The 20,984-nt window shown below is 43.8% G+C and overlaps 1 protein-coding gene across 4 annotated transcripts in view; it reads right to left on the reverse strand.

Annotated features, from left to right (window-relative positions):
- Positions 1-20,984, reverse strand: part of mgat5 (alpha-1,6-mannosylglycoprotein 6-beta-N-acetylglucosaminyltransferase) — a 214,650-nt gene that overhangs the window by 138,271 nt on the left and 55,395 nt on the right. For all 4 annotated transcript variants that reach the window (XM_070875427.1, XM_070875426.1, XM_070875428.1 and 1 more), the window contains one exon: positions 10,948-11,118. In XM_070875427.1, the coding sequence (XP_070731528.1) occupies positions 10,948-11,118 (171 nt within the window). The remainder of the gene's footprint in view (positions 1-10,947; positions 11,119-20,984) is intronic.

Here is a 20,984-nt window from a genome sequence, read left to right on the forward strand (position 1 = left end):
TTGCGACCATTCCCAGTGCTACACAGAATAGGAATCGCAGGATAGCTCAGATGAACACGTGACTTGAGGAGTGGTGCAGAAGGGAGGGATTCAAATTCCTGGGACATTACAATCAGTTCTGGGGGAGGTGGGACCAGTACAAACCGGACGGTCTGCACCTGGGCAGGACCGGAACCAATGTGCTAGGGGGAATGTTTGCTCGTGCTGTTGGGGAGGAGTTAAACTAAAATGGCAGGAGGATGGGAACCTATGCAGGGAGACAGAGGAAAGATGAATGGGGGCAGAAGCAAAAGATAGAAAGAAGAAAGGTAAAAGTGGAGGGCAGAGAAACCCAAGGCATAAAGCAAAAAGGGCCACATTACAGCAAAATTCTAAAGGGGCGAAGTGTATTAGAAAGACAAGCCTGAAGGCTCTGTGCCTCAATGCGAGGAGTATTCGGAATAAGGTGGACGAATGAACTGCGCAGATAGCAGTTAACAGTTATGATGTAATTGGCATCACGGAGACATGGCTCCAGGGTGACCAAGGCTGGGAACTCAACATCCAGGGGTATTCAACATTTAGGAAGGATAGACAGACAGAAAAAGGAGGCAGGGTGGCATTGCTGGTTAAAGAGGAAATTAATGCAATTGTAAAGAAGAACATTAGCTTGGATGATGTGAAATCGGTGTGGGTGGAGCTACAGAATACCAAATAGCAGAAAACGCGAGTGGGAGTTGTGTACAGACCACCAAACAGTAGTAGAGGTTGGGGGCAGCATCAAACAAGAAAAAAGGGATGCGTGCAATAAGGGTACAGCAGTTATCATGGGTGACTTTAATCTACATATTGATCAGGCTAACCAAAATGGTAGTAATGCGGTGGAGGAGGATTTCCTAGAGTGTATTAGGGATGGTTTTCTAGACCAATATGTCGAGGAACCAACCAGAGAGCTGGCCATCCTAGACTGGGTGATGTGTAATGAGAAAGGATTAATCAGCAATCTTGTTATGCGAGGCCCCTTGGGGAAGAGTGACCATAATATGGTAGAATTCTTTATTAAGATGGAGAGTGACACAGTTAATTCAGAAACTCGGGTCCTGAACTTAAGGAAAGGTAACTTTGATGGTATGAGGTGTGAATTGGCTAGAATTGACTGGCAAATGATACTTAAAGGGTTGACGGTAGATAGGCAATGGCAGACATTTAAAGATCACATGGATGAACTTCAACAAGTATACATCTCTGTCTGGTGTAAAAATAAAACGGGGAAGGTGGCTCAACCGTGGCTAACAAAGGAAATTAAGCATAGCATTAAATCCAAGGAAGAGGCATATAAATTGGCCAGAAAAAGCAGCAAACCTGAGGACTGGGAGAAAGTTAGAATTCAGCAGAGGAAGACAAAGGGTTTGATTAGGAGGGAGGAAATAGAGTATGAGAGGATGCTTGCCGGGAACATAAAAACTAACTGCAATAGCTTCTATAGATATGTGAAGAGAAAAAGATTAGTGAAGACAAATGTAGGTCCCTTGCAGTCAGATGCTGATGAATTTATAATGGGGAACAAAGAAATGGTTGACCAGTTGAACAAATACTTTGGTTCTGTCTTCACTAAGGAAGACACAAATAACCTTCTGGAAGTACTAGGGGATCGAGGGTCTAGTGAGAAGGAGGAACTGAAGGATATCCTTATTAGGCGGGAAATTGTGTTAGGGAAATTGATGGGATTGAATGCCGATAAATCCCCGGGGCCTGATAGTCTGTATCCCAGAGTACTTGAAATGGCCCAAGAAATAGTGGATGCATTAGTAATCATTTTCCAACAGTATATCGACTCTGGATCAGTTCCTATGGACTGGAGGGTAGCTAATGTAATATCACTTTTCAAAAAGGGAGGGAGAGAGAAAACGGGTAATTATAGACCAGTTAGCCTGACATCAGTAGTGGGGAAAATGTTGGAATTAATTATTAAGGATGAAATTGCAGCGCATTTGGAAAACAGTGACAGGATCTGTCCAAGTCAGCATGGATTTCTGAAAAGGAAATCATGCTTGACAAATCTTCTGGAAATTTTTGAGAATGTAACAAGTAGAGTGGACAAGGGAGAACCAGTGGATGTGGTGTATTTGGACTTTCAAAAGGCTTTTGACAAGGTCCCACACAAGAGATTGGTGTGCAAAATCAAAGCACATGGTATTGGGGGTAATGTGCTGATGTGGATAGAGAACTGGTTGGCAGACAGGAAGCAGAGGGGTGAGATAAACGGGTCCTTTTTCAGAATGGCAGACAATGACTAGTGGGGTGCCACAGGGCTCAGTGCTGGGACCCCAGCTCTCTATAATATACATTAATGATTTAGATGAAGGAATTGAGTGTAATATCTCCAAGTTTGCAGATGACACTAAACTGGGTGGCGGTGTGAGCTGTGAGGAGGACGCCAAGAGGCTGCAGGGTGACTTGGACAGGTTAGGTGAGTGGGCAAATGCATGGCAGATGCAGTATAATGTGGATAAATGTGAGGTTATCCACTTTGGGGGCAAAAACATGAAGGCAGATTATTATCTGAATGGCGGCAGATTAGGAAAAGGGGAAGTGCAACGAGACCTGGGTATCATGGTTCAGTCATTGAAAGTTGGCATGCAGGTACAGCAGGCAGTGAAGGTGGTAAATGGTATGTTGGCCTTCATAGCTAGATGATTTGAGTATAGGAGCAGGGAGGTCTTACTGCAGTTGTATAGGGCCTTAGTGAGGCCTCACCTGGAATATTGTGTTCAGTTTTGTTCTCCTAATCTGAGGAAGGACGTTCTTGCTATTGAGGGAGTGCAGCGAAGGTTCACCAGACTGATTCCCGGGATGGCTGGACTGACATATGAGGAGAGACTGGATCAACTGTGCCTTTGTGCACTGGAGTTTAGAAGGATGGGAGGGGATCTGATAGAAACATAAAAGATTCTGACGGGACTGGACAAGTTCGATGCGGGAAGAATGTTCCCGATGTTGGGGAAGTCCAGAACCAGGGGACACAGTCTTAGGATAAGGGGTAGGCCATTTAGGACTGAGATGAGGAGAAACTTCTTCACTCAGAGCTGTTAATCTGTGGAATTCCCTGCCGCAGAGAGTTGTTGATGCCAGTTCATTGGATATATTCAAGAGGGAGTTAAATATGGCCTTTACGGCTAGGGAGATCAAGGGGTATGGAGAGAAAGCAGGAAAGGGGTATTGAGGGAATGATCAGCCATGATCTTATTGAATGGTGGTGGAGGGACGAAGGGCCGAATGGCCTACTCCTGCACCTATTTTCTGTGTTTCTACCTTCAGGGATTTGTGTACTTGCACGCCAAGGTCCCCTTGTTCCTCTACACTTTTCAGTGTCGTACCATTTAATGTGTATTCCTTGCCTTATTAGACCTCCCCAAATGCATTACCTGACACTTATCCGGACTGAATTCCATTTGCCACTGTCCTGCCCACCTGACCAGTACATTGATATCTTCCTGCAGTCCACAGCATTCTTCTTCATTATCAACCACACAGCCTATTTTAGTGTCATCTGCAAACTTCTTAATCATGCCCCTCAACATTCAAGTCCAAGTCATTGATATATACCACAAAAAGCAAGGGACCCAGCACTGAGCCCTGCGGAACCCCACTGGAATACAATCTTCCAGTCACAAAAACACCCATCAACCATTACCCTTTGCTTCCTATCTCAGCCAATTTTGGATCCAACTTGCCACTTTGCCCTGGATTTTGTGACCAGTCTGCTATGTGGGACCTTATCAAAAGCTTTGCTAAAATACATATACACTACATCATATGCACTGCCCTCATCGACCCTCCTCGAAAAATTCAATCAAGTTAGTCAGACACAACCATCCCTTAACAAATCCATGCTGACCGCCCTTGATTAATCTATGTCTCTCCAAATGAAGATTTATCCTGTCCCTCAGGATTTTTTCCAGTAATTTTCCCACCACTGAGGTTAAGCTGACTGGTCTGTAATTACTCAGTCTATACCTTTTTAAACAAAGATACAACATTAGCAATCCTCCAGTCCTCTGGCACCATACCTACAGCTGGAGAGGACTGGAAAATGATGGTCACAGCCCAACCTCTGTCGTCGAGCTACAGTACGCGAACGACGCCTGCGTCTGCGCACATACAGAGGCTGAACTCCAGGACATAGTCGACATTTTTACTGTGGTGTACGAAAGCAAGGACCTTATGCTAAACATCCGTAAGACAAAGGTCCTCCACCAGCCTGTCTTTGCTGCAAAGCACTGCCCCCAAGTCATCAAGATCCAGGGCATGGCGCTGGACAACGTGCATGATTTCCCATACCTCAGGAGCCTCTTATCAAGAAGAACAGACATCTACGATGAGATTCAACACCGCCTCCAGTGCGCCAGTGCAGCCTTCGGCTGGCTGAGAAAGATTGTGTTTGAAGACCAGGCCCTCAAAACTACCACCAAGCTCATGGTCTACAGGGCTGTACTAATATCCGCCCCTCCTGTATGGCTCAGAGACATGGACCATGTATAGTAGACACCTCAAGTCGTTGGAGAAATATCACCAACGATGTCTCCGCAAGACCCTCCAAATCCTCTGGGAGGACAGACGCACCAACATTAGCGTCCTCGACCAGGCCAACATCCCCAGCATTAGAAACATAGAAAACAGGTGCAGCAACAGGCCATTCGTGGCTGCAGCGCCATTCAACATCATGGCTGATCATGCAACTTCAGTACCCAACACCCGTCTTCACTCCATACCCCCTGATCCCTTTAGCCGTAAGGGTCATATCTAACTCCCTCTAGAATATATCCAATGAACTGGCATCAACAACTCTCTGCGGTAGGGAATTCCACAGGTTAACAACTCAGTGAAGAAGTTTGTCCTCATCTCAGTCTTAAATGGACTACCCCTTATCCTAAGACTGTGTCCCCAGGTTCTGGACTTCCCCAACATCAGGAACATTCTTCCTGCATATATCCTGTCCAGTCCGGTCAGAATTTTATGTTTTTATGAGATCCCCTCTCATCCTTCTAAACTCCTGTGAATAAAGGCTTAGTTGATCCAGTCTCTCGTGTGTCAGTCCAGCCATCCCGGGAATCAGCTGCACTCCCTCAATAGCAAGAACATGCTTCCTCAGATTAGGGGACCAAACTGAACACAATATTCCAGGTGAGGTCTCACCAAGACCCTGCACAACTGCAGTAAGACCTCCCTGCTCCTCTACTCAAATCCCCTAGCTATGAAGGCCAACATACCATTTGCCTTCTTCACCGCCTGCTGTACTTGCATGCCAACTTTCAATACCATGACACCCAGGTCTCGTTGCACCTCCCCTTTTCCTAATCTGCCGCCATTCAAATAATATTCTGCCTTCGTGTTTTTGCCCCAAAGTGGATAACCTCACATTTATCCACATTATACTGCAGCTGCCATGCATTTGCCCATGCACCTAACATGTCCAAGTCACTCTGCAGCCTCTTAGCATCCTCCTCACAGCTCTCACTGTCACCCAGTTTAGTGTCATCTGCAAACTTAGAGCTATTACACTCAATTCCTTCCTCCAAATCATTAATGTATATTGTAAATAGCTGGGGTCCCAGCACTGAGCCCTGTGACACCCCAGTAGTCACTGCCTGCCATTCTGAAAAGGACCCGTTTATCCCAAGTCTCTGCTTCCTGTCTGCCAACCAGTTCTCTATCCACATCAGCACATTACCCCCAATACCATGTGCTTTGATTTTGCACACCAATCTCTTGTGTGGGACCTTGTCAAAAGCCTTTTGAAAGTCCAAATACACCACATCCACTGGTTCTCCCTTGTCCACTCTACTTGTTACATCCTCAAAAAATTCCAGAAGATTTGTCAAGCATGATTTCCCTTTCAGAAATCTATGCTGACTAGGACCGATCCCGTCACTGCTTTCCAAATGCGCTGTTATTTCATCTTTGATAATTGATTCCAACATTGTCCCCACTACTGATGTCAGGCTAACCGGTGCATAATTACCCGTTTTCTCTCCCTCCTTTTTTAAAAAGTGCCGTTACATTAGCTACCCTCCAGTCCATAAGAACTGATCCAGAGTCGATAGACTGCTAGAAAATGATCACTAATGCATCCACTATTTCTAGGGCCACTACCCCAAGTACTCTGGGATGCAGACTATCAGGCCCCGGGGATTTATCAGCCTTCAATCCCATCAATTTCCCTAACACAATTTCCCGCCTACTAAGGATATCCTTCAGTTCCTCCTTCTCACTAGACCCTCGATCCCCTAGTACTTCCGGAAGGTTATTTGTGTCTTCCTTAGTGAAGACAGAACCAAAGTATTTGTTCAACTGGTCAACCATTTCTTTTTTCCCCATTATAAATTCATCAGTATCTGACTGCAAGGGACCTACATTTGTCTTCACTAATCTTTTTCTCTTCATATCTATAGAAGCTATTGCAATCAGTTTTTATGTTCCCGGCAAGCATCCTCTCATACTCTATTTCCTCCCTCCTAATCAAACCCTTTGTCTTCCTCTGCTGAATTCTAACTTTCTCCCAGTCCTCAGGTTTGCTGCTTTTTCTGGCCAATTTATATGCCTCTTCCTTGGATTTAACGCTATGCTTAATTTCCTTTGTTAGCCACGGTTGAGCCACTTTCCCCGTTTTATTTTTTACTCCAGACAGGGATGTACAATTGTTCAACTTCATCCATGTGATCTTTAAATGTTTGCCATTGCCTATCCAACTTCAACCCTTTAAGTATCACTCGCCAGTCAATTCTAGCCAATTCACATCTCATACCATCAAAGTTACCTTTCCTTAAGTTCAGGACACTAGTCTCTGAATTAACTGTGTCACTCTCCATCTTAATAAAGAATTCTACCATATTATGGTCACTCTTCCCCAAGGGGCCTCGCACAAGATTGCTAATTAGTCCTTTCTCATTACCCAGTCTAGGGTGGCCAGCCCTCTAGTTGGTTCCTCGACAAGTTGGTCCAGAAAACCATCCCTAATACACTCCAGGAAATCCTCCTCTACCGTATTGCTACTAGTCCTCAAAAAACTCTAGATTTGTCAAGCATGATTTCCCTTTCATTAATCCATGCTGATTTGGGCCAATCCTGTCACTGCTTTCCAAATGCACTGCTATTACATCTTTAATAATTGATTCCAGCATTTTCCCCACACCACCGATGTCAGGCTAACCGGTCTATAATTCCCTGTTTTCCCTCCCCCTCTTTTTAAAAAAAAAGTGGGGTTACATTAGATACCCTCCAATCCATAGGTACTGATCCAGAGTGCATGGAATTTTGGAAAAGGGAGCGCGAGCAGGAGCCGGCACACAAATCGCGCGAAAGCAGCAGCCGATCGGAGCGGGAGAGAAAGGGACCGCGAGCAGGACCCGGGACACAAACACCGCGAGAGCAGCATCCGATCGGAGCGGGAGATAAAGGGAGCCAGCCCAACCAGCATCAACTGACCTGGGAGGATAAGAAGTAAAAAGATTCAAGGTGTAACATCACAGGAAAGCAGGGAAGTGATTGATTGGTTAGCATTTCTCTCTTTTTCATGGGCACTGGCGTAAATTAAGATCTGGGATTAAAAATCTAAACTTTCAGAACTTGAAAACAACTTAGTTTTCTATTATCATCAGTAGGTAACCTTTGGCATTGGCAGGGGAGCCCAGACCAGTGTCATACTCCTCCTGTGTTGTGTGAAAAATCAGGGACGCTTCCAGTGTCTGACGACTACATGTGCAGGAAGTGTGTCCAGCTGCAGCTCCTGACAGACCGCATTGCGGCATTGGAGCTGCGCATGAACTCACTCTGCAGCATCTGCGATGCTGAGGATGTGGTGAATAGCACATTTAGTGAGTTGGTCACACCGCAGGTAAAGGTTACACAGCCAGATAGGGAATGGGTGACCATCAGGCAGGGCAGCGGAAGGAAGGTAGTGCAGGGGTCCCCCTGCGGTCATCTCCCTCCAAAACAGATACACCATTTTGGGTACTGTTGGGGGAAATGACTCATCAGAGGAAGGCAGCAGCAGCCAAGTCCATGGCACCATGAGTGGCTCTGCTGCACAAGAGGGCAGGAAAGAATGGGAGAGCTATAGTGATAGGGGATTCTGTTGTAAGGGGAACAGATAGGCGCTTCTGCGGCCGCAAACGAGACTCCAGGATGGTATGTTGCCTCCCTGGTGCAAGAGTCAAGGATGTCTCGGAGCGGCTGCAGCGCATTCTGGAAGGGGAGAGGAAACAGCCAGCTATTGTGGTGCATATAGGTACCAACGATATAGGTAAAAAAACAGGATGAGGTTCTACAAGCTGAATTTAGGGAGCTAGGAGTTAAATTAAAAAGTAGAACCTCAAAAGGTAGTAATCGCAAGATTGTTACCAGTGTCACGTGCTAGTCAGAGTAGGAATTACAGGATAGTTCAGATGAATATGTGGCTTGAGGAATGGTGCAAGGAGGAGGGAACAAGCACTGACCACACTTGATCAGCTCCGCTGGGCAGGCCACATTGTCTGCATGCCAGACACGAGACTCCCAAAGCAAACGCTCTATTCGGAACTCCTTCATGGCAAACGAGCCAAAGGTGGGCAGAGGAAACGTTACAAGGGCACCCTCAAAGCCTTCCTGATAAAGTGCAACATCCCCACTGACACCTGGGAATCCCTGGCCAAAGAACGCCCTAAGTGGAGAAAGTGCAAGCAGGAGGGCACCTTGAGTCTCATCGCCGAGAGCATGCAGAAACCAAGCGCAGGCAGTGGAAAGAGTGTGCGGCAAACCAGTCCCACCCACCCTTTCCCCCAACGACTATCTGTCCCACCTGTGACAGGGATTGTATTGGACTGTTCAGCCACCTCTGGACTCATTTTAAGAGTGGAAGCAAGTCTTCCTCAATTCCGAGGGACTACCTATGATGGGGTAGAGGGAGAAAGCCTCACCACATTTAAAAAATAATTGGATTTGCACTTAAAGTGCTGTAACCTACAGGGCTATGGACCAAGATCTGGAAAGTGGTATTAGGCTGGATAGCTCTTAGTCAGCCGGCGCGGACACTATGGACCGAAATACCCTGCTTCCGTGCTGTAAATTTCTATGATTGTATGGGGGGAAAAAGCTGCATTTCCTTACATTTTATAGATTGGAGTTTTTCTCGTTTTGGAACTGATAAAATAAGACGTAAAGTTTAGAAGTCTGTTTTTTTTTAAAAAAAGGTTTAACACTCCCTGCCAAAACCTCTCCATCTCTTTCCTCCTTCAAGATACTCCTTAAAACATATCTCTTTGACCAAGCTTTTAGTCACCTGCGCTAATTTCTACTTATGCGTCAATTTTTTAATCTCATAATACTCCTGTGATGCGCCTTGGGACGTTTCACTTACCTTAAAGGCACTATATAAATACAAGTTGTTGTTGTTGACAGACGGACTGAATAGCCTACTCCTGTTCCTATGTTCCAATATTTTAGGGTGATATTATTGGTTTCTTTCCAACAAAGATGATTAAATGCTGTGCTATACAGGTACAAGCTCGGAAATCCAGAAATCTCAGGACCGAGGCCATTCCGGTTTTCGTGTTTTTCCATATTTCGGAACAGAAATCCGACGTCCCAAATCCGGAAACCCCTGGGCCAAGTTTTGGGTATTTCTGGATTTCGGAGACGATCCGATGTCCGATAAACAATTTTTTTTTTTTTTTTTTAATTCTTTTCAAATTCTAGGCAATGCACCTGAAACCAGGACCTCATCTTTTTAAAAAAATGTTGCTGTTTCCTTTCTGTCTATTGTTTTTTCTGAATATTTCATTATATATACACAACATATACACTCGGCTGCAATTTCTACTGGTGCCATTGACAGGCTGAAGTGAAGCGAGAGCCCCGCCTTAGCCGGGAAGTATCCCCCGAGGCCGCTACACAGCCAGGGCGAATGCTGCTTGTTCGCACGTTTTGTACCGTTTAAACACACACACGCTCCACATGTAGGCCGCATCTAGACTCCTGGATCTTTCACATAGCTTTTAGAAGAAATAATCACACTGCGCTGAGTGAGTCAAAACAGGCGAGCCCCACTAGAGAGAGCCAGACATGCCCATCTCCCAAGAATTGGGAATCCGATGTCCGAATCCGGAAACCCCCGTTCCAGGTGCATGCGGTTCCGAGGAGGATGGGCCAGGCAGGCTCTCAACACTTTCAATGCGGTCCTCTGCCTGAAAAGTGAGCCAACGACAGGACTTCCATCTGTTACCAACGGGGCCCCACAGAGGCAGCTGAGGGCGGAGAGGACACCGTGGAACGTCCGGAACTCTCGATCCATTTCGGCTCGGAACACCATCCACTGGCAGAGTTCAGCCAGGACCACTAGGTCCATAATAAGAGGACCGGCCAGCAAGGAATCCTCACACGTGCCATGGAGGACGATGGTGTTGGTGCCGACCCTTGATTTTTCAAAAAATAAATCTAGCAGTTGAATTCCAGAATTCCATCACTAGCCCCATGAATTCCCCCCCGCCGCCGCCCCCCCCCGCCCCGCCCCCCGCCCCCCGCGCCCCATCAACCTCCCCCAACAAGCCTCTGCATAGCTGCAGCACGAACAGATGCCTGACGCCTCAGCCAGAGGCACAACATCAGCCGAGACCATACAGGTCAGTGGAGGAGGCGGCTTTTACTGCACTTATTTGGAAATTATTTATTTAGTATCTTTTTACTGTTCCAATTAATAATTTTTTTTTTAATGAAATTAATTTTAGGGTCCAGTATTTTCCCCACAGATTTTCTCCCATTTATGTCACGTTTAAAAAAAAATGATCCGGAATTATGTTCCAAAAACCAGATTTCGGACGACTCCTCTGATCTCCGTGATGTCGGATTTCGGAACATTCCGGTTTTTGGAATTCCGGATTTGGGAGGCTGCACCTGTAGAAGCATTTTGCATATAAAAAGAGACGACATACTCACCTGCCACATTAACTTTCTCAACAGTGCCAGAGCTGGGGCTCACAGTAGTAGTAGCATTAGTAGAATTTATTCCTGTACCATTTGAAATCATCAGGTTGTCCACTTTGGACTCCAATTTTCCAAGACGCTGCAAAATGTTATCAAGGAGGACAGCCAATGTTTTCTTCAAATCTGAAAAATATTTTAATAATTAATTTCAGTATCATTTCTATTAGAAGATTTAACAAAATTATATAAACAAATCTGTATTATCTTTACAATTAAAAGTTTTGCATCTACCAAGTGTACATGGCCACAAAGCATACAATTAGTTGCTCTTTAGCAAATGTGAAATTTGAGCCAAACACAAGAGACCATTTCAGAAGGTGCCCATTCATAACAAAATAAATAATCATTTGCCTTGGGATCGTCAGAAAAGATATTCCATTTCCTCCAATAACACTGTAGAAACACCTACTATAAAAATGGAGTCCCTAACCAATCGCTACATCATAAAATCTAAGTTAAAGGCCATAAAGACACAGATGTGTCTTTTTTCCAAGATTTTGCTCAAAGTCATTTGCATATCAAACGTACAATCTGACATGAACCAGCACAATCGGAGTGTTTTAGAAAGTTTTTTTTTTAATTGCTCAATATTTCTTGATATATTTAAAAGTGGTAACTTGGTGCAGTTTGATTAATACAGCAGAAAATGGGTTAATCTCAAAAAATAAGCATTTTTAATCAGAGTGTCTAGTTCACCATCTGTGATTAACCAAATTTTAAATAACTGAAAAGGACAAAAAAAACTATACAGAACCACTTGCTAGTTATATTGATACAGTTCCTTAGTAAATTAAAAAATGTAAAAGCTTTTAAAACATGCCTATTAGTACCCTTGTGCTTAAAACAAAAACAGCTTAATTTTTTACAGCCTCCTCAAAAGCGGAATTAGCAGAAACTCAATGGTAATTAATTCGATCGAGATGGGATGCGTGGCCAGATTCCAGCACGATATTATTTAAACTAGCACATTCATGCTAAACGTAATTTGCACAACATCCCGTGATCTTTTGCGCTCGTTTCGCAGGTTTCAGGAAAATTGCGACAAAAAAACAGCACAACCGAACGGCAACTCCAGGCCACAGTATTCTATCTTGAGGCTCAATCAAGGTCTTGTAAAAGGACAAAATAGTATGCTTTGTCTCAGTCAATTGTCCTAGAAATACACCCCAGCACCTATCCGCTCTAGTTATTGCTTCACAGCATTGGTCATGAACCTTTTGAGATTACATAGGATATAAAGCACAGTACAGGTACAGCACCTAAAATCCAGAATCCTCGGGATCGAGGCCGTTCCGGATTCTGAGCTTTCGATTTGTTTTCGGACGTCACGAATCCAGAAACACCTGAGCCCAGGTTCGGGTATTTCCTGATTTCGGAATGTCAGAAAAAAGGGGGGGGGGGGGGGTGGGGGGGAGAAAAGAGAATTCCCGCCGAAGAGTTGTTCGACCCCAAGGAGGTCGATGGGCGGGCCCTGCCCCAAAGTAAGGGCAGCAGCAGTGGGGTGAGGCGAGCGGCGGCAAGGCGAGGCCCGCTGTCGCCAATGGCGGGGCCCCGAGGTCGGCAGGGTCATCGGGTCCGGATTCCGGAACATTTTATGGATTCCGGACAACCCTGCCACCGATTGGTCCAGATTCCGGGGACATTCCGAAACTCTAGATTCTCGAAGCTGCACCTGTAACAGGCCATTCAGCCCAAACAGTCCATGCCAGTGCTTGTGCTCCACTCGAGCCTCCTCCCATCTTTCCTCATCTAACCCCATCAGAATAACTCTCTATTCCCTTCTCCCTCATATGCTTACCTAACCGCCCCTTAAATGCATCCATACTATTCGCTTCAACCACTCCCTGTGGTAGTGAGTTCCACATTCTCACCACTTTCTGGGTAAAGAAGTTTCTTCTGAATTTCCTATTTGATTTCTTGGTCTGGAATGGCCGAGATCAATGCACTAGAATATCCAGATCCCTTTCTTTCACCACCAATGTTAGTACTTTTCTGTGAAGGGTGTATGTGTGTCTAGCATTCACTCTGCCCACTGCACTTTTCCAAGTTAAACATCATTTGCCAGTCACAAGCATAATCACCCAGCACATCTAGATCTGCCTGTAGTAGTCTAACATTATCTAGATTCTGGACACTCGTATGTATCTTTGCCTCCGGCTCCTTCCAGACTGTCACAGGACATATCAGTAACGCCAGTCAGTCTGCAGTTTCCCTCAGCAGATGACTGATGCTATGTTTGCTCACTCATCACTTACCCATGGACAACCAAAAGCAGCAGATAAAGCTCTGGAGTTAACACACATTACAAATTTGCCCACATCTAGGGTCTCATTAACTGTGCATTCATCACCATTTCGGCTCCCTCACTCTTCACAATGCCTTTATGAATCGCATCTATTCCATTAATGTGCAACTGCTGTGTGTTCATCAGTGTATCATGTAGATCTGTGCCTACTTTCCTGGTAGCTGCCAAGATGCTTCATCTTTCACCAACCTTTCGCCACTGAAGAAAATGAGACGCTGGCTGTTTGCAGACATTGGTTATCCCCAGCATACTTGGTTTATGATTTGTCTTCGGAACCAATGCTCAGCAGCTTAACTGTGCTTCAATCAGATCAATTGCTCAACTAGAGTCCTCACTGTACAGGTCATTGGAATAATCAAGCAGGGATTCCACTTCCTGGACAGGTCTGATGGCTTCCTCCAATACAACCCACAAAGTGTGTCCCATATGACAAAGTATTACAAGGTCTTTCCAGCACAAAGACAGGCCATTCGGCCTAACATGTACATGCCGGTGTTTATGCTCCACACGAGCCTCATCCCACCCCTCTTCATCTAACTCAGTGTAGCCTAACTAAGGTTCTATAAAAGTTTAACATAACTTTTCAATTCTATACATCTAGAAATGAACCCCAGTGCTTGGTTTGCATTTTACGGCCTTATTAATATGCATGGCTTTTTTGTGATTTGTACACCTGTACCAAAGTTCACTCATACTTTTTTGGGCGGCAACTTTAAAGGGGTTGCGCGGCTCAGTTTCACGCATGCATGGGCCTGGCAGAGCTGCGGGGCTCATAGCAAACGTTGATCTGTACTCCCAGATTCCTCTGCTTGCTAATTGCATACTCATTATGAAAGTTTATTAATGTCTTTCTGTATTTTGTCACTAGTATAGTAGTAAGCCTGAGGATTGGGAGAGTTTCAGAAACCAGCAAATGATGACCAAAAAAAGTAATCAGGGAAAAAAATAGACTGAGAAAACTGTCAAGAAATATAAAAACAGATTGTAAGAGCTTCTACAAGTATATTAAAAGGAAGAGAGTAGCAAAAGTAAACATTGGTCCCTTAGCGGCTGAGGCAGGAGAAATTATTATGGGGAATAAGGAAATGACGAAAATGTTAAACAAATATTTTGTATTGGTCGTCACACTAGAAGATGCAAAAAGCATACCTAAAATGATGGGGAACTAAGGATCTAATGAGGGTGAGGAACATAATGGGTCGAAAACTGTGGGCTCGCCGGGTCCGTACAAAGTGCACACGGACCCGGCGAGGCCCCACAAAAACTGGTTTTTGGGGCACGATGCGAAATTTCTGACAGATTCTACACATCCCTGCAGGAAGAATGTCCACGCAGCAGTGATTGAACTATTTGCCTAACTCATGTCCAGCGAATAGCCTTCAAATTTTTACGCTTGGTAAAAACAGATGCATAGCTCACTTTTACCAGTGTAACACTTTTAAAACATAAAAATGAATGATGAAATTTAATTTTTCTATGTTAAAAATCCTGGCCATAAAGGTAAGTTTATTTTTAACCCTATGAAAACACATTAAAAAAATTCCAAAAAATATTTTTTTTCTAAAACATTTAATTTCCATTAATTTTAAATATGTGAGGTGTTTTTTGAAAAAAGTAGAGAAAAAGTACCAGAGAAACTAAGGACTAAAAGCCTGGATCGGACAGCCTACATCCTAGGATTCTAAAAGAAGTGGCTGCAGAAATAGTGGATGCATTGGTTTTGATCTTTCAAAATTCCCTAGATTCTAGAACGGTCCCAGCGGAGTGTACAGTAAGACCGCTATTCAAGAAAGGAGGGAGAGAGAAAAATCAGGGAACTAGAGGCCAGTTAGCCTGACATCAGTCGTCGGGAAAATGCTGGAATCCATTGTTAAGGCAGTGGCATCAGGGCACTTGGAAAATCATAATATGATTAGGCAGAGTCAACATGGTTTTATGAAAGGGAAATAGTGTTTGACAAATTTATTAGAGTGTTTTGAGGATGTAGCAGTATAGATAAAGGGGAACCAGTGGATGTAGTATATTTGGATTTCCAAAAGGCATTCGCTAAGGCACCACATAAGAGTATTACACAAGAAAAGGGCTCATGGTAATGGAGCTAATGTATTAGCATGGAGAGAATTGGTCAATGGACAGAAGAGAGTAGGGATAAATGGGTCTTTTGCAGGTTGGCAGGCTGTAACTAGTGGGGTGCCGCAAGGATCAGTGCTGGGGCCTCAGTTATTTACAATCTATATTAAAATGTCCTAGATGAAGGGACTGAGTATAATGTATCTAAGTTTGCAGATGATACAAAGCTAGGTGGAACAAAAAGCTGTGAGCAGAACACTGTGTCTGCAAAGGGATAAGATAGACTAAGTGAGTGGGCAGTAAGGAGGCAGATAGAATATAATTTAGGGAAATGAGAGATTTATTCAATTTGGTAGGAAGAATTAAAACGAGAATATTTTTTAAATTATGAGAAACTTTTAAATGTTGGTGCTCAGAGATTTGGTTGTCCTTATGCAACAAACACAGAAAGCTAGCATGCAGGTACAGCAAACAAGGAAGACAAATGACAGGTTGTCCTTTATTTCAAAAGGTTTGGAGTACAAGAGTAAGGAAGTCTTGCTATAATTGTATAGGGCCTTGGCAAGACTACACCTAGAGTACTGTGCACAGTTTTGGTCTCCTTATCCAAGGAAGGATATACATGCCTTGGAGGCGGTGCAACTAGATTGATTCCTGGGAGAGGGCTGTCTTTTGATGAGAGATTGTGTAGAATGGGCCTATAGTCTCGGAGCATTAGAAGGAGAGGTGATCTCATTGAAACATACAAGATTCTGAAGGGGATTGACAGGGTAGATGCTGAGAGGTTGTTTCCCCTGGCTCGAGTGTCTAGAACTAGGGGGCACAGTCTCAGCAGAAGGGGTAGGCCATTTAAAACCAAGAGGAATTTCTTCACAGTGGGTTGTGAATTCTCTGCCCCAGAGGGCTGTAGATGCGGAGTTTCTGAATATATTCAAAGCTGAGAGATAGATAGATTTTTGGGGTCTAGGGGAATCGAGGGATAGAGATCAGGTGGGAAAGTGAAGTTGGGGTCGATGATCAGCCATGATCTTATTGAATGGCGGAGCAGGCTCGAGGGGCCGTATGGCCTGCTCCTGCTCCTATTTCTTATGTTCTTATGTCACATACCTATGTATTAACTACACCCTTCAATCTGATGTCATCCACAAATTTTGAAATTGTACTTCTGATTCCCGAGTCCAAATCGTTTTTGCATATGGTGAACAACATATGGTGAACTGCAAGGTCCCAGCAGTGATCCTTGTAGACTGCCACTTCCCACCATTTGCCAATATGAGTAATACCTTGAATCCCTACTCGGTTTTGTTTTATAACCAGCTTGCTATCTATTCTGCTACTTGTCCCCTAACTCTACATGTTCTGACCTTAGTCTGAGTCTACTATGTGGTAGATTATCAAAGATTTTTTTGGAAATTCAAATATATTACATCTACTTCATTACTCTCATCTACCCTTTATTACTTCTTCAAAGAATTCAGCAAGGTTGTGAAGCATGACATTCCCTTTTGCATTCTGTGCCAACCATTCTTCATTACATTTCCAAGTTCAAGATGTTTTTCTATTATATCTTTGATTAAGGATGCCATTGGCCTGGAATTTGCAGTTGTAATGAAAGCGAAACTGTCAGCGTTCACTGTCATTCCTCTGTAAATTTGACACTTTTTTAAAAAAGAGCACGCACATGCGCAGTTAAATGTGGAAATCCAAAAGTTGTCGTTTGTCAATCCCCGCTTCTCCACAGTAAGCGCTGTTGAACACCCTGGAGCCAGCAATCAACTGAAATCACCGAATTGATAAAAATTTCCCCTTTTACACTGGATCATCATTGTTAAAACCCTCCAAAAAAATTAAGTCTTCTGGAATGAGGTGTAACTAGGTTTTTTTTAAAAATGGTGTACAGAGACACAATTACTGCTGAACAACTGCTCCGGTCCTGAAAATCTAATTTTATATTTATGGAATGTCAAATTTTTCCATCATGATAAAAATACCATGGGTTTTTTGTAATAATTTTTTTTTTTTTTTTAAAAGCTTGTTTGATATTTCAACTTACATCTTATTCCCATGTGTATGCCCCAATCTTTATTTCGCTCTATAAATGATTAAAAAGTGAAGAAAAATCAGTGCATTTTACTTCCTGGTTTGCAATCTATGAGAAATCTTTATTGTGATTGACTGCTTAGTTGGAAATCCCTTAGACTTGACGCCAGATTCAAATTAATGTCGGAAGAGGAGAAATCAACGCCAAAGAAATCGCTCGATTTGTGTAGCCGGCTTTCTGGGAGGTCAGCGGCAAACGTCATCATTTCGCCGCTGATTGCAAAATCCGGGCCAATATCTTTCCTACCACCGCGCTACTCTAATTGGTTTATAGTTGGCTCTATCTTCCTTTTCATATACAGGAATCACATTCCCTGTATCAACAGATATGTTCAACATCTATTCCAGTCCTTTTATCCTCAAATACATTGCAAGTGCCCAAGGACCAACATTTGCATCATGCCAACTAGCACTGCAGAGCAACAGCTACTACATGACAATCCTACACAAGTTGCAGTAGATTCCTCCGTAATCTTTGGCATGTAGGGATAGTTCCACAGAAATCAGTTCAGTTAGCATTTGTTGGTGCGCACATTTCTTTTAAAGGCTGGGCCCCTAAAGTCTGAATCTCTGTCCTCTTCATTAGAGCTAGGATACAAACTGGCCCACTGGTGAACCATTTGTTAGCTGTCCTTGCCACCTGCACCCACTCCTGCGCACTTATGCTCAAATATCCATGCAGACCACTAACTCGCTATCTATACAGAGGACCAATGCTGATTGCCGGTGTATCTTCAGGAGGTAACATAGAAAATAGGTGCAGGAGTAGGCCATTCGGCCCTTCGAGCCTGCACCGCCATTCAATGAGTTCATGGCTGAACATGCAACTTCAGTACCCCATTCCTGCTTTCTCGCCATACCCCTTGATCCCCCTAGTAGTAAGGACTACATCTAACTCCTTTTTGAATATATTTAGTGAATTGGCCTCAACAACTTTCTGTGGTAGAGAATTCCACAGGTTCACCACTCTCTGGGTGAAGAAGTTTCTCCTCATCTCGGTCCTAAATGGCTTACCCCTTATCCTCAGACTGTGACCCCTGGTTCTGAACTTCCCCAACATTGGGAACATTCTTCATGCATCTAACCGGTCTAAATCCATCAGAATTTTAAATGTTTCTATGAGATCCCCTCTCATTCTTCTGAACTCCAGTGAATACAAGCCCAGTTGATCCAATCTTTTTTGATATGTCAGTCCCGCCATCCCGGGAATCAGTCTGGTGAACCTTCGCTGCACTCCCTCAATAGCAAGAATGTCCTTCCTCAAGTTAGGAGACCAAAACTGTATACAATACTCCAGGTGTGGCCTCACCAAGGCCCTGTCCAACTGTAGGAACACCTCCCTGCCCCTGTACTCAAATCCACTCGCCATGAAGACCAACATGCCAATTGCTTTCTTAACCACCTGCTGTACCTGCATGCCAACCTTCAATGACTGATGTACCATGACACCCAGGTCTCATTGCACCTCCCCTTTTCCTAATCTGTCACCATTCAGATAATTGTCTCTGTTTTTTTTACCACCAAAGTGGATAACCTCACATTTATCCACATTATACTTCATCTGCCATGCATTTGCCCACTCACCTAACCTATCCAAGTCACTCTGCAGTCTCATAGCATCCTCCTCGCAGCTCACACGGCCACCCAACTTAGTGTCATCGGCAAATTTGGAGATACTACATTTAATCCCCTCGTCTAAATCATTAATGTACAATGTAAACAACCGGGACACCAGCACAGAACTTTGCGGTACCCCACTAGTCACTGCCTGCCATTCTGAAAAGTACCCATTTAATCCTACTCTTTGCTTCCTGTCTGCCAACCAGTTCTCAATCCATGTCAGCACACTACCTCCAATCCCATGTGCTTTAACTTTGCACATTAATCTCTTGTGTGGGACCTTGTCGAAAGCCTTCTGAAAGTCCAAATATACATCAACTGGTTCTCTCCCTTGTCCACTCTCCTGGAAACATCCTCAAAAAATTCCAGATTTGTCAAGCATGATTTCCCTTTCACAAATCCATGCAGACTTGGACCTATCATGTCACCTCTTTCCAAATGCGCTATGACATCCTTAATAATTGATTCCAAATTTTACCCACTACTGATGTCAGGCTGACCGGTCTATAATTCCCTGTTTTCTCTCTCTCTCCTTTTTTAAAAAGTGGGGTTACATTGGCTACCCTACACTCCAGAGGAACTGATCCAGAGTCTATGGAATGTTGGAAAATGACTGTCAATGCATCTGCTATTTCCAAGGCCACCTCCTTAAGTACTCTGGGATGCAGTCCATCAGGCCCGACGTATTTATCGGCCTTCAATCCCATCAATTTCCCCAACACAATTTCCCGACTAATAAGGATTTCCCTCAGTTCCTCCTTCTTACTAGACCCTCTGACCCCTTTTATATCCGGAAGGTTGTTTGTGTCCTCCTTAGTGAATACCGAACCAAAGTACTTGTTTAATTGGTCTGCCATTTCTTTGTTCCCCGTTATGACTTCCCCTGATTCTGACTGCAGGGGGCCCAAGTTTGTCTTTACTAACCTTTTTCTCTTTATATATCTATGGAAGCTTTTGCAGTCCATCTTAATGTTCCCTGCAAGCTTCCTCTCGTACTCTATTTTCCCTGCCCTAATCAAACCCTTTGTCCTCCTCTGCTGAGTTCTAAATTTCTCCCAGCCCCCCGGGTTCGCTGCTATTTCTGGTCAATTTGTATGCCACTTCCTTGGATTTAATACTATACCTGATTTCCATTGATAGCCACGGTTGAGCCACCTTCCCTTTTTTATTTTTGCACCAAACAGGGATGTACAATTGTTGTAGTTCATCCATGCGGTCTCTAAATGTCTGCCATTGCCCATCCACTGTCAACCCCTTAAGTATCTCCCTTTCCCCAAGATTGAGTCGTACAACCATTCAATCCGGAGATAGAGCAGTTTCTTTGCCGCTGTGAATGCTGGATAAACAACTCCCCATTTCACAAAAGTAGTTTCTTTCACAAAACCCACGGCCTTGTCACTTTCACCTGCATAGTATTATTCTGTTGGTGAGTTTCTTTAAAAGATCATAAAGTCTAAATGATGCAAAGTAAACATCGGCAAGGTTCAGTTCAATTACTGGATGTTTAACTGTCACAATTCTGAGTGGTTAAAAAAGTATAGATTAGCAAATTCATTGAGGTGTAAGATTTAGGTTACTATGTCAATTTAACACTTTTTCTTTATGCTTTTATAAAAAGATTGAACTGTTCATCAATTATGGCCCCAGATCTGAAGCGTCCAACATTAAGTAAATCCCTTTGTAATCAGGACCATATACTCAGTTTTTTTTGCAAGCGTAGCTCTTCAATCTCTCGTTAAGACAGCCTAAATTAACCCTGGGTGAAGAAAAGGCTTAGTTCAAAATAAGCTGCTTTATTAAAGGTGAACACACAGATCAATAGTTATGATCACATTAATTCAGTATAATTGGTACAACATAAAGAACACTCCATGTTTGCATTCTTCATGAGGTC

This window comes from Pristiophorus japonicus, chromosome 3, assembly GCF_044704955.1.
Source record: "Pristiophorus japonicus isolate sPriJap1 chromosome 3, sPriJap1.hap1, whole genome shotgun sequence".
Classification (NCBI taxonomy): domain Eukaryota; kingdom Metazoa; phylum Chordata; class Chondrichthyes; family Pristiophoridae; genus Pristiophorus; species Pristiophorus japonicus.